We start from the raw sequence: 12,242 nt of genomic DNA, 5'->3' as shown, positions 1-12,242 counted from the left end.
GCATGAATAATAGAAGAGTTTGGAATAATTCCCCCCCCCCTTTCTCTCTAATGCATGTTTGTATGTATAGGTTCGTTTTTTTTTTTTTTTTTTTTGAAAAGTGATATATATATATATATTGTGTATATTTAGGCAGCATTTTCTCATTTAGACAAGTATTATTGAATAGCACGGAATCATTCTGTTTTACAATTTTCCTTTTTATCTTCTCCAATCTCCGAATAGTCCTTTTTGTGTTCTTCTCGAAATTGTATATGTTGGATCCATAATCGCGAGCGCTTTCGACAGAAGTACTTCTCTCATCCTCAGGCATATTGTAGAAATAAATGTAGAAATTGTTTTTTAATTTACTTATGTATACATTTTTTCCTAGTCACGTGGTAGCTTGTTACAAATTAGGTGGGCGGACTATTTCTTTTTTTTCTAATTTTTTTTTTTTTACATATATTAAACACATTTATATATACAAACACATATATACATTTTCAAAAATTTATCCCAAACATTTCAAAACGTTCCGGTTGCACTCATAATTAATATCATTTATTTGAGGCTTCTTTGTTTTACTGTACAATGCTTCGAGTATTCTTAGCCTATTTACATTTCTCTCACTCTGCAATACTCTTGTATTTTCTACCATAATTCTTCGAAATTCCGAATGGTGGCAGCCATGTCCCTTCAAATGTGATATGGAGCTAGAGTCAGAGAGGTGGAGAGTCAATCTTCACGACAATGTGTTAGTTGTTGAACTAATGTAGCTACTAATATTGGAGATACACTCTCCTATTGGGCAGCTAAATTTGTAAACTACATTGGTCTTTTCCAACAGGTCATTTGTTTGCGAAATATTGTTTTTCATTACAAGGCTTGTTGTCTGTATTTTGTTGCGGTGTGGCAAAATAGGAAAAATTAATTGTTTTGAGGAAGAAGCGAACAACGCGTTTATTTGAATTTAACGAACTAGAATTTATTTTGTGAAGAAACAAATGAAAGAAAAGGGTACAGCACGTGTTTAGTTTGCCATACGTCTCTCGCTGTTAACTGGTGAGAAGGAAATTGCAGAGAGAGGGAGAGAGAGAGAGAAAGTCAATCCAGGCCATGGAGATAGAAAGCGTGTAAGGTGTAGTACTGTCTGTTGACTCTTGCCCCCACACATAGCAGCAGGTGACGTGAGGCACGCGGGTGCGTGTGTCCCGAAAGGGGCCAGTTGGTCCGTCGACCTCTCAGGTCAGAAGCCGAATTGAAAAGAGGGAAGCAGCTTATGTCTCTTGCTTTTATAGTTGTTTCCGGTGGTCTTTTGCGCATGTGTGGATTTCCTTTAAAGGGGAAATGACATTGCCCATGTGTGCGTATGTGTGCGCGTATGCATGCGTACATGTATGTACGTTAGCGTGCGTGTGTATGCACGTGAATGTGAGTGTATGTATGCGAACGTGAATATATCTACATGTGTGTACATGCGCGCGTATGTGTGTGTGTGTGTGTGTATGCATATGTATATGACTAGAAAAATGGCTTGAGATGTGAACGTGTGTTTTTGTGCGAGTCTAGAAGGGCTCGTACAATACTCCCCTTCCCAGGAAAAAAAAATATGCAGTGTATATATATATATATATATATATATATATATATATATATATATATATTTTAAGTAATGTTTTAGACAATTGACTTTTCGTCCTGTTTTTTGCTGTTGATGTGGTTGTTTAAAAGAATGTCAAAAACAGAGTGTGTTCATAAAAAAAAGTATTTACTTATGCGTGGAAAAGGGGTTTACTCTTTTTTTAGGCTGACATTTGTATTTTTGGTTTGTTTTTTGTGCTGACATGTGCAACGAATTGCTTGGATAGTGAAGTGAATTGTTCATTTGGAAGGAAAATTTTTGTTCGTGTTGACGTCGTGTGTCAAGTTGACGGTCTCTTCGCAAGTGAGTCTGTGGTAGTGTGTGTACATTGCTTGTATGGGCGCTTGTTGCACATTTGTTCGTGTTGAACGGTGGTGTCCAGTTGCCGGCTGTCAACGAAACTTCCAGTTGTAAGTTTATCAGTGTGCGTGGTGCATCTCAACTCGTAGCGTTGATTCAACTTCTTCCTATGTGTTGATAGGGATGTCCTGTAATTGTTTCTTTGTTGTTGCATCTGCTGTGCGGGAGAGAATGTGTATAGGCCTATGGGATTTTGTTTCTCGCGTTTGTTGCAGGGTAATGTCAGGAAACCATGAAAAATGTTTGTTGAGCTCGAATTTTTCTTTATATTCGGTATGAAGTCGACAGCTCCATGTTTATTTTTCTGCCGAGTTTGACGATGGGTTTCGTCATTGTAGTTCACTTGTTTTCCTTTGTTGAAATGTTCTTTTTTTTTTATCAAATAAAACGCGCGTCTCGCTCAAAACAATTTTAAAAAAGTAGAGTCACCATGCTTGTTCGTTTCACGTCTCGTCGTGGTCGCCAGTTTGTTGCGAGACTTGTAGTATAGAAGGAAATGCGTGTTCATCTCACGCCGGGTCACCAATTTGTTGTTGACTGGTGGATATATTATATATATCCCCCAGTCGTTAGGAAAAATAGGAAAAAATGAATTGTTTTAAGGAAGGAATGAACAACGCGTTTATTGAATTAAACAAACTAGGATTTATTTTATAAAAACGAGATTTTATTATTAGTTTTTAGACGTTCTCATTAACTCTAGTAGCGATGAATTTATCACCTCCGTTTTTAAAAAACCTACATCCGTTAATTCCTGTATTTAAAATTTTAAAAGTGAATGTCCATTCCGTTATAAAACGAATATAATAAGGAATCTTATACATCGTGCAAAGGTGATTTCCTCCAGCAAAAACATATTCTTTAATGAATTAAAAAAATATTAAACAAGTGTTAGTAAATAATCAATTCCCTAACTCTCTTGTAGATAAAGAAATAAAACTAGCCATTAGTAATTTGAATCAAATTAGTAATATTCAAGAAAATTATCAACCTGTTAATATATATTACCGTAACCAGTTACACAAAAACTCAAAAATCGATGAGAGTATTCTTAAAAATATAATCCGTAGATATGTGGCTCCCAAAAATAATGAATAAATAAAATTTATTATATATTATAAAAAATACAGACAACAAGTCTTGTAATAAAAAACAACATTTCGCAAACAAATGACCTGTTGGAAAGGACCAATATAGTTTACAAATTTAGCTGCCCAATAGGAGAGTGTATCTCCAATATTAGTAGCTACATTGGTTCAACAACTAAAACATTGTCGTGAAGATTGACTCTCCACCTCTCTGACTCTAGCTCCATATCACAACATTTGATGGGACATGGCTGCCATCATTCGGAATTTCGAAGAATTATGGTAGAAAATACAAGAGTATTGCAGAGTGAGAGAAATGTAAATAGGCTAAGAATACTCGAAGCGTTGTACATTAAAACAACGAAACCTCAAATAAATGATATTAATTATGAGTGCAGCCGGAACGTTTTGAAATGTTTGGGATAAATTTTTGAAAATGTATATATGTGTTTGTATATATATGTAAAAAAATATATGTGTTTAATATATGTAAAAAAAAAAAAAAAAAAAAAGCCCGCCCACCTAACTTGTAACAAGCTACCACGTGACTCGGAAAAAATGTACATATAAGTAAATTAAAAAACAATTTCTACATTTATTTCTACAATATGCCTGAGGATGATAGAAGTACTTCTGTCGAAAGCGCTCGCGATTATGGATCCAACTTATACAATTTCGAGAAGAACACAAAAAGGACTATTCGGAGATTGGAGAAGATAAAATTACTCTCTGTAGCTTAATTACTGTATATTTTCATAACTTACTAACTAACTCTACTCACGTATTGAGCACTGTTGAAGAAATACTGAAAATCGATACATAAATTATAATGATTTAAAAATGAAGGGGTAAAAACCTAAATGTTCTGCATTTCACATGTCTTACACGGGCTACATGAAATAAATGTGTGTGTGTGTATATATATATATATATATATATATATATATATATATATATATATATATATAATTAGAAAAATACTTCTTCAACAGTAAAATTAATTTCTTACACAGAACAGTTTTCACCACTTTTATGGCACCTGACAAAGATTATAATCATTATACTAAACACTCCTTATATCAATTTTAATCAAAATCCATTATGTAATTTTTATTCTCAAAAATATCTAAAATTTAAAGCTTAAGCTTAATTGGTCTTAAGAAAAAATTGAAATTCAAGGAATCTTCCTTTGTAACATAGCGCAGATGCGTATATGTTAATGCATGAGAAGTGACGTCACCTGTGGGGTATGGTGGGGTGGGGGGAAGTACTATAAAAAAATAGAGACGAGATAACAATCGAGATCTCATTAGAGACATGGATAATATTCGTGAGTGATGTCACGGCTTAACATCAAGGAAGTAAATGTTGTTGCTAGAAAAAAACAAGCGAGTTGGAGTAATTTCCTATTCTTTGTCTTTGTCTCCTTTGCGACTGAAATTGAACACAACGCGTGTTGGAATTCAAACAACGGTACACCTTAATTGGTGACTAATGACTATGGGTCAACTTTAATGCAAATACGAAAGATTTGACTTTTTAAGTGTAAGTTTGCGTCCATATTATGCCCTCGAAAAAAAACTTTAAAACACCTCAAAGAAATTGAAATTTGGGGTATTTATTAATTGATTTTTTTATACATGCGGTTAAAATCACGCTTTGTATGCTTTCCAATGCATCAAACAAGTTGAAACAAAAAGAGCAGAGAATAAATCAAACAATTCTGAAGACCACGTACCACAATAGCATTTATTAGAAGGGACTGAGACTAACAACATTACGTTTGTGAGAAAGAGAAAGAGAGAGAATGCAGAGAAGAAAAATAGTAGAGCCAATCAAATTACATAGTGAAAATATTGCGCTGTCATTTATAAAAAAAAATATGGGTTGAGTTGAGACGATACTGAAAAAGGAAGACGTTAAAAAAACGGCACAATAAACACATAAGTAGTAGTAGTAGTAGTAGTATCGTGAGTTGCATCTTCCGCTTCCGGTGCGGATTGCAAACCCACATGACTTATTTTTCACCATTCCTTCCGATCCAGGGCAAGTTGGTTGATGGACACCCTGTTGAGAGATGTCCAATCAAAAACATTTCCTCTCCACCTTCTCCTTGGCTTTCCTCTGCCACTTCTACTACTAGTAGTAGTAGTAGTAGTTTATTAATTGTCTCATATTCTTGGTGCTCACTAACATCTCCAAATAGTTAGTCTTTGAATAAACGTTTTATTCAAAGCCACTTTTTTCTGTCATTCACTTATCTTTAGCTTCAAACATTTTTTATGAATGAAATTAAGCCTCACTATTTATAGACACTTGCTTGCCTACTTTTTGAACCAAAGAGGAGAATATACTCTAATGACCCTTTGTTTTACTTTTGGCAACCTTGTAATCTCATTTCCCTTATTTTGTCCTTTAGTGCTTACATTCCAGGAACGATGTTTCTGACAAAGGGAAACAATTGCTGTTTCCTGGATCAGAATCTATCCATCTAACACTTAGCATTGGCTAATTTTTGATCTTGAACTGTTTTCTTTTTCCTTTTTTTTTTTTTTTTTTAGTTCTGTTTTAGGCTTCATGTCTTGTCTAGAGCGATTTCCATAAAAAGTCTGCTGGCACAATTTCAAAACAGCATATTTATTAGCATTTAATATTCGTTTTTTATTATTATTATTTATTTTAGCTTTATACACCAAGTGGCTTCATGCCTTGTTTGGAGAGAATTCCACAAGAAAAAAATATCTGCTTGCGCAATTTCAAACTATTTTATTAGCATTTTGTGTTCTTATTTTTTTATTTTATATTCTTCTTCTTCTTCTTCTTCTTCTTCTTCTTCTTCTTCTTCTTCTTCTTCTTCTTCTTCTTCTTCTTCTTCTTCTTATTATTATTATTATTATTTATTTTTTTTTTTTTAATAAATTTCTTGGTACTAGTGCATTTATTGATCCGTGCTATTTTTTAAGTCGTATTTTCAAGTTTAATTAAAGCTTTATATGTTTTTATTAAATTGTAATGTTAAAATACAGAATAGGTACAACCCCCCACATGTTAAGAATGGTTTTCTTAATAATAACGTTATTTCAGCACGCATCAATAAGCGCACTTGTATATATATATATATATATATATATATATATATATATTGTTAAGCTCTTTGCATCTAGTACCTTCATGCCTTGTCTGGAGCGCCCCCCCCCCAAAAAAAAAAATCTACTGGCATAATTTCAAAACAGTGTATTTATTCGCATTTGGTATTCTTAGCAAATATCAGCAATAGTAATTTACTTAATTACTGTTAATTTTTGTGCAGCAAACAGTAGAGTCCGCTTGATTGCAAATAATGTTAAATTGTAACCAATTAATTGGCAATAGTGTTAATAGTGTTAGTCGCTCTTCTTCACCACTCCCTCCTTCTGAGCTATTAATGAGTAAATGCCAGCAGGAATGAAGAACTTAACTATGAAATACGACCAACGTTGGAATCTTTGTTTTGCTTCAGTCAAAATGAATGGCTCTCTCACTTTCTTTGAAGAAGCACCTTGTTTGGATTACCTCCTCGTACTGACTTCCTCTCCAGATCAAAAATCGAAGACTTATATTTACAGTCGAAAAAATGTTTGGATCATTAAATTGCTCTTGAAAATACCATACTTCTCCCCCCACCCACTCTTTATCTGTGCCTAAACCTAAACGTAGATTCCATGAACAAAGCTTCTTTCTTAGAACTGCACGCTTGTGGAATTGTCTTCCGTTTTCCTGCTTTCCGGCTGACTACAATATGGTTGTGTTCAAGTCTAACGTAAATAAGTTCTTGATGAGCCGTTCCATATAAGTTATCAAATTTACCGAATTTTCATTACTAATGATTATTATATTGTCCAATTTCTACTGTACACTCTTTAACCCTTATCCTTGAGTGGCCTCTTGGCCTTGATAATGTGTTGATGCCTGTGTAAAAAAAAAAAAAATCCTCTGACTATATTAAAGTCATGTTTGTTTTGCAATCCACAGAGGTTAAAAAAAAGTGGGGGAAAAATTCAAATACATAACAAATGTTACCAAAACAAGATAAATTACTCTTCTACCTATCTAGAAAAGCTTTTAGTGGTTTTACTCATTTAAAACGTTTATTTGGTTCGAAAAAAATTGAGTGGAACGTTAGATGAGAACAAGAAAAATGGCAGCGAATTGACACCTAAATATTTAAAGTTTTGATAATGAATTAAAAATATACAAAAATACTGTCAGCAAAACTCACCCAATATATGTTACCGTGACATATATTACCGTGACATATATTGGGTGGGTTTCTAACAGTATTTTGTTTTATTTTTAAGTCATTTTCAAAACTTTAGGTGTTAATTCGTGGTCATTTTTCTTGTTCTCACCAAATGCTGGACACTATTTTTTTTAACCAAACAAACGTTTTAAAGTGAGTAAAAATACTAAAAACGTTTCCAGATAGGTAGAAGAGTAACTTATCTTGCCTTTGATAACATTTATTTGTTATACATTTGTTTTTCTGTACCGCTTTTTCGTACATCTGTGGATTGTAAAACAAACCCTAAAAGTCTAATACCTCCTAAGACACAGTGCTGTTATCACATCTAGGGAGATGCCACTTAGAGTTCGACCCGGGTATCGGGAAACGGCCCCAGCATCCTACTAAGATGTGCTGTTGTTTAGTTGCATGAGAAATGTCATTACTGAAGGATACGTCCTCGACACTCAGTTCCGGTGATGACTTTGTTTCTATTAAGCTGTAACCTTTTCAATCTCAGTAGATTCACCCTTCCAAGCTTTACTTTCATTTTAAAAAGGGGCCAGTTTATTGTCAACCGCCTGAGGTTCCCCTATAGATGAAGGCCGACAGGGATGCTTAGGCCAAAGTGTGCTAGAACTAGTGCGCTGATTTTTCAAAACCACGCCTGGTCTGATGTCGAACCTCCAGGAGAGAAGTTAAATAAAATATATGTCGATCTTATAGGAATAATGCTGAAACCCATTACATTGTTAGTGAATTAACTATACAGACACACAGTCTTCTTTTTTTATGCAAACCTTTTTGTTTTCTATTTAAATATTTGTTTGAAAAGAACAATACATCAAACGCAATTTAACGATCTCGTGATGCCATCTTAAAAACAGATTGAAGAAACAAGGGAAATAATTTCAAATTGAGATTTTAGAAAGCCAAGGTGATGTCAGGGATATTGGAAAACCTAAAATGATTTTCTTTATAAAAATAAAATTATTGGATCAATTTACGTGATTTTTGGTGTACAATACTTTGTTTCCATCACGGGTATGTACAGATTTTTCTTTCTTTTCTTTTTTTTTTTTCATATGGGAGAAATCTGAACAAGCACACAATTTTCATTACAGCTTCACAAAACTGTTCGAAAAATGTAAATGATTCGATTATGTGTTTATGTTTTGGTTTCGTTAAAAATAATTCTGTCTAAAATATGTTTTTTTTTTCCTTTCAAATTGACTGCATATGCAATGCTGTATGTGGGAGGATAGCTGTATATTTAGCGGCTATTTAGACTATGTTGTTCAGATTCAAATAGTCATAAATAATTATGGTTTGAACCTCAATCAAAAACAAATTAGTTAAAAAAGATAATGATTTTCCAATTTTCGAATAGGATAAATACAGCGTCATTTTGACGACCAAACAAGAGAAGATAACTCATCCTTGAATCATCCATGAATTAATACCATATATAACCTATGAACTATATTTAGATTAAGGGCTGTTTAATTTTAAAGTTTTTGTCAATGAGTTCCTAAAAGAATTTTCCTAAAACATGTGGAAAATCACAATTGTATAAGGTTTCAAAACTACACGTGGGCTTTATGTCAGACCTTGTGAAGAGGACATAAATAAAAATAATGCTAAAACTCAGTTGTAAGGTTCTGCTCGGGGACGGCTACCATACAATGCAACACAGTGGAGTATGTAACATCTCCATTGGAAAATCTGTAAAAAAAAAAAATGAATATCGAAATCAGCAGCAAATCCTGGAAACATAAACACAGTCGGAAATAAGTCATATACCATCCATTATGAATATGAAATTCCACCAGCTACGTACCTAGAAAACGGAGCTATAAAGCCTGCCATAGTGATATGGAACAAGAGGGAGAAAGAAGAAACCTTAGTAGAAGTTAGTGTCCTCAATAATGCTGGATTAAACAGACCTGAGTGAGAGAGAGAGAGAGAGAGAGAGAGAGAGAGAGAGAGAGGACAAAAAAATACCAAAGTCATAAGTACGACGTGAAAAGAAACTGGAATCTAAGGAAGATTTCCATCATTCCAATACATACAGGAGCAACTGAACTCATGAAAAAAAATCTTAAATTCCGTTTCATAAATATATTTTTATTATAAAAGTTCAAATAAGGGATTATTCTGAATTTTCACCGCCTAATCTGTCAAACCCACAGCAATCGTCGGGAGACTTTGCTTTAAGAAAACCTGATTTTTTAAAAAAATTAATTTATTTTTAGTGTGCAATCATTTATATCGGTGAGAAATAGTCTATCGTTGATGTCATACGAACACAAATTCGGAATAGGGGCATCAGTAACTGCCAGAAAACTCTGAAGAAAGCCTGGTGATCTAAGATCACCAGGCTTTCTTCAAACACTGATCTTTTAAACCCACGCATTTCAGGTGAAAACATTACGTACTTATGTAATATTATTAAAAAAAAATTAAGAAAAATGATTCAGTAGAAAACATGCTAGATGTATTTTTAACAAAAAAAAAATCACCCACAATTATATTCTGTTTAAAAATGGCGGACTCTTAATTTAAGTCAATTTAAATCAAGGGAGATAAACCAATTTGTCATATTGAATTGGTCGCACGCCACACCACACCCCTTCTGAATTAAAACATGCGATAAAACTGGATAATTCGATAAATTTTATTTATACTTCTAATTAGTTTCATACTGAATCTTTTTTTTTTAATTTAGACTAATTTCGGCATTGCATTGTACGAAATATTGTTTTCACCTGAAATGAGTGGGTTTAAACACACACACACACACACTATATATATATATATATATATATATATATATATATATATATATATATATATATATATATATATATATATATATACACACACACACACACACATGGGGAATTCTGGTTGGATTTAGACTAACCTTGCCCCTAGCCAAAAAGCTTACTCATTCAGACGTTAGGATTGAGCAAGTATTTCTTGAATTCAGCGGTGAGCGCTTAAGAATGCGAAATTAACAGGTGGTCACGTGATTCTCCCGACCGAAAAAAATACTTGTACTGTATTTGTTTTCTGAATAAATAAAAAAAAAAAGTCATAAAATAGTGAAAAGAGGAAGGTAAAAAAAAAAAAAAAAAAGGGGGGGGAGTGACAAAGAAAGTGTTAGCGTTCAAGTCATCGCTTGATTGTGTTTTGTGTAAAACAGTTTATATGTGTAGAGAGAGAAGAGAGGGGGCGAGAGGAGTGCCTCTTTAATAGCCACATACATACATACATATATATTTTATACGTATATAGTATATACACCCACACACATATGCCTATACTCTGACTGACGTTAGTAAAGCTTTTTTTTTTTTTTTTTACAACCAGTCAGTCACGTCTCTCTTCTTCTTTAGAGGGGTGAAAGAAAAGAGAAAACAGTCGCTTCGTTCACTACAACTCCTTTAAAAAACCTCACTAGTTATTCGTTTATTTATTTCGTCGGGTGTAACAGTTCCCCGAGGAAAGATTTTATTCTTTTTCGTCACAACAAAAACTTTGATCGTACTTTTTAATTTGGATTTATATTTAATAATTTGCGGAACAAAAACAACGTATTCTCAACATGGCAGCTTCAGAAAAAGTCTTAGGAACTCGTAAGTTATTTATTTTTAATTTCTTCCATAACCGGTGAAACAGTTACCTTTTTTCGTAAACTTTACGTTAGAATTATTTCCTCTTTTGGCATTCTTTTATTTTCTTCCCAGCTTATTGAATCTTTGGTCGATGTGAAATGAATACGATTAAATGCAGAATTATTTTCTGAATAAAAAAAAATAGATATTTTAAAACTTTTGACAGTTTAAAAAGTTCGCACTTATACAGAATACGGATCGTGCTATTTTCTAGGTAGGATTTTCAAATTTTATTCTTTTTTAGGTGAAAAGTACAGATTAGTTTTTAAAAATAAAAACGCCCTCTTCCGCATGTTGGAGTTCCAAACTATTTTTCTGCACGATCCGTATTCTGCATAAATACTCGAAAGTTCCTTTCTGGCGTTGAGAAACGTCTGTATCATTTTAAAATCTAACTTATTTTCTGTTTCGAAATTTGATAAAATTGAAATTGTTCGGACTACTATCCTAATTTTGCACAACGTTTCGACCGCTGTAACCCCCGGTTTTGTGCATCTTTTGATCTTTGTAGATGTAATAGTTACTCAATACCAAAATCAGATCGTTCGAGTCTTGATCATTTTTGAGGTGTGACCTCTGAACCTGTGCAGTTCTAGGTCTACTTTCTCAGGCTTTACCTTTCCACCCTTTAACAAAGAGTAAGTTTATTGCTAATCGCCTGAGACACACCTACCGGCGAATGCCGACAGAGCTGCCCAGGCAATATTTGTTCGGCCAGAGTGCTCTGCTCTTCTAGGGTGGTGGGTTCAAATCCCGTTTCAAACCTTGTGTCGCATCTTGTCGTAGGAAGGAGATAAGCAAAGCTAACAATCCGTTGAAATGAAGGACAGATCAAAGTGTATTATCTGTGCTGATATTGCACACTCTTTTCAGTTCTCGATCTGAGACCATTTTGATATTTGTTTCTATTCAGAATGCCCCTTTTGGGAGTGCTAGATTAAAAATGACACAACTAACAAGTTAATAATGGACGTTTTCTGGAGTTTTACCGTTCAAACCTTATTGTCGATGATAACTAAGAATAACCTACAAATTAATACTTTCCTCAGTCATTGCTGACGGAACAAGAAGGATCCCCCCCTCGTCGTATAATTTTAACCGATATTCTGCAATTGGTATTTTTTTGGTACTTCTACACTTTATTGTTGTAACTGGAGATGCCATTTTATTTCACGCACCTGCCGTAAAAATCCAAGCGAGAACTCGGTATTTTAAACTATGGCCGAAAA

General features: G+C 33.7%; 1 protein-coding gene across 2 annotated transcripts in view; it reads left to right on the top strand.

The window, feature by feature from the left end:
- The first annotated feature begins 10,488 nt into the window (after positions 1 to 10,488).
- LOC145260268 (1-phosphatidylinositol 4,5-bisphosphate phosphodiesterase delta-1-like) overlaps positions 10,489 to 12,242 on the top strand; it is a 316,049-nt gene continuing 314,295 nt past the window's right edge. The window contains exon 1 of one of the 2 annotated variants that reach the window (XM_080118103.1): positions 10,489 to 10,974. In XM_080118103.1, coding sequence (XP_079974229.1) covers positions 10,944 to 10,974 — 31 coding nt within the window. In that variant the 5' untranslated portion in view covers positions 10,489 to 10,943. The remainder of the gene's footprint in view (positions 10,975 to 12,242) is intronic. The other variant, XM_080118100.1, reaches the window with a different exon arrangement.

The sequence above is a fragment of the Euprymna scolopes genome, chromosome 3, assembly GCF_053919585.1.
Source record: "Euprymna scolopes isolate OS-2025 chromosome 3, ASM5391958v1, whole genome shotgun sequence".
NCBI lineage: Eukaryota > Metazoa > Mollusca > Cephalopoda > Sepiida > Sepiolidae > Euprymna > Euprymna scolopes.
Note: the sequence above shows the minus strand (reverse complement) of the source record. Positions and strands in the feature narration are given on the sequence as shown.